We start from the raw sequence: 2,311 nt of genomic DNA, 5'->3' as shown, positions 1-2,311 counted from the left end.
GTCAGTCAAGAGGGGTTCCAAAGCATAATATCAGCATTCCCAGCGGGCAAAATTGAGCCAAAGCACTATCTTCGCTCATGTAACCAAGAGAGGGCACAAAACGTAGCTCCCTCCTCAGCTTCAGATATTTCACGTGTGAGTGAAAAAGTGAGACCGAGGGAACAGCAGCTGTATGTTCATCATCGCTGTCATCTCTCTGCATCACAATTACTACTCATCAACCACTCAGTACAGGGGCTTCAATGCCAACAAGAATCTGATTCAGCGTCTTAAATAAAATTAGATAAAGACACAAGCAGAGAGACTGGGCTAATTAAGCTGGTTGGTGCTCAATCACAGGCACGGAAAATATTCACCTCTAGTATGTATGTATATATGCAGTTATCGGCCCAATAAAGATGCAAAAACGGTGGATTTTACTCAACTGAACTTAAGGGGGGTGTATGTCACCTACCTTTGCTGGGCCTGATGAAGTTCTCCTCCAGCGGCAGCGGGGAAGGAGAGCCTCGACGGCCGGACTGAGATTGAAGCGTGATAGTGAGGGGACAGTGCACGCCATGCCGCCGACTCCAGGGAGATGGTGAGGATCCTCCAGTGGTTTGAATGCCTAGGGCCAGAAGGGTCCCGCGAATCGCGATAGAATCAGTGAATCAGGGTCTTTCGCTCATGTGTGACAATTATATTGCACAACAATCTCAGTTTTTGTTTAATAACCAGTTCAGAGCCTTTGGCTAATGTAGATGCTTAAGAAAATAAGAAGTGAAGAGACTAGCTGTCAAGCATCCACATAAACTGATGTAAATTCAGAGTTTGAACATGAAATGGTACAACCATAGATAGATGGATATATAGATTTACATCACGAATTGAAACTCTTCAACTCTGAGCGGCAATGCAGGAGAAGAAATTAACTTGTAAATAATCAGTGAAACCCAGAAATTATGCAGTTATCGGCCCAATTAAGATGTAGAAACGGGAGATTTTACTCTCAACTGAACTGAATTGTCTAAAAAAAAGAACTAAACTGAACTGAAGGTACTGCTAGCAGAGAGAGAAGGGGGTATGTGGCTTACCTGTGCTGTGATGGGTCTCACGCGCAACCGCGACGATGCTGAACTGAGATCGACGCTCACGCGCGACCGTGATGACGCTCTCCTCCAGCGGCAGCGGCAGCGGAGGAGGAGAGCGTCGACGGCCGGGCTGAGATTGAAGCGCGAGATTGGGTGAGGGGACAACGCACGCCATTCCGCCAAGGGGGGAGATGTAAGGATCCTCCGTTTGAATTCTTGTGCACGGGGAAGATGGGTCTCGAGAATCGCGATGGAGCATGGTCGCGCGCCGGTGGGAGCACGGATGGGAGCATGGGGAAGGAGCAGGCAAGCCGGATCCTGCTGGGAGGAGAGGGGGATTGGGGGCAGGCGAGAGAGTGGTTCTGGTATGCTATTGCTATGCATGGTCAACGCTGGATCAGGATCCCACGGCCCTGATTGAGCACTAATCTACTCTCTTGAAAATAATAAGCTTGAGAAGAAAATGGAAACCCTCCTTTTCTAATTTTCTCCCAGAACTAACAAACAAATAAATGGGCTGGGCCACCGAAAACAAGGGTTGTATGGTACTGTTATTTGAAAAATGTTAATCAACCATTTCAAAAATGTTAAATGTGCAGAATGTTGACCATGTATTAAAAAATGCCAAAGTTGTATTTGGAAAATGTTAATCAAGCATCTGAAAATGTTAAATATGTATAGAAAAACTGTTGACCATGTATTAAATATGTTAATCATGTATTTGGATTTTTTTGATCAAGCATTTCAAAAATGTGAATAACAAAATGTTGACCATGTATTGATTTTTTTTACCAACCATTTAAAAAAAATCTTAAATGTGTATAAAGACAATTCTCATGTATACAAAAAATATACAATGTGTATGAAAAAAGTTGATCATGTATTTAGAAAATGTTAATCAAACATTTGAAAATGTGTTAAACTTGTATTTGATTTTTTTAATCAAGCATTTAGAAGATATTAAACTGCATAGAGTACAATGTGGCAATGCTGATAAAAAATGTTGACCGTGTATTGAATTTTTTAATCAAGCATTTGAAAACTGTTGACCATGTATTAAAAAAATTATATTGTATTTGAAAAATGTCATTCAATCATTTGAAAGATGTTTAAAATGTGTATGGAAAAAGGTTGAACTCGTATTGAAAAAATGTTCAATATGTATTAAAAAAATGGTCATCATGTAATGAAAAATGTAGAATAAAACCAAAAGAAACAAAGAAAACAGAAAAACAAGGAAA

The 2,311-nt window shown here is 40.8% G+C and overlaps 1 protein-coding gene across 1 annotated transcript; it reads right to left on the bottom strand.

Moving 5' to 3' along the window:
• Nucleotides 1-1,454, bottom strand: LOC123184322 (uncharacterized). The gene is made up of 3 exons (XM_044596742.1): nt 1,074-1,454; nt 455-607; nt 1-196 (listed from the first exon to the last, which is right to left on the bottom strand). The coding sequence occupies exons 1-3, from the start codon at nt 1,452-1,454 to the stop codon at nt 2-4; spliced, it is 729 nt and encodes a 242-aa protein (XP_044452677.1). The 3' UTR covers nt 1.
• Between the last annotated feature and the right edge of the window lie 857 nt (nt 1,455-2,311).

Source organism: Triticum aestivum, chromosome 1A, assembly GCF_018294505.1.
Source record: "Triticum aestivum cultivar Chinese Spring chromosome 1A, IWGSC CS RefSeq v2.1, whole genome shotgun sequence".
Taxonomy (NCBI): Eukaryota; Viridiplantae; Streptophyta; class Magnoliopsida; order Poales; family Poaceae; genus Triticum; species Triticum aestivum.
This window is presented reverse-complemented; position numbering and strand designations above follow the sequence as displayed.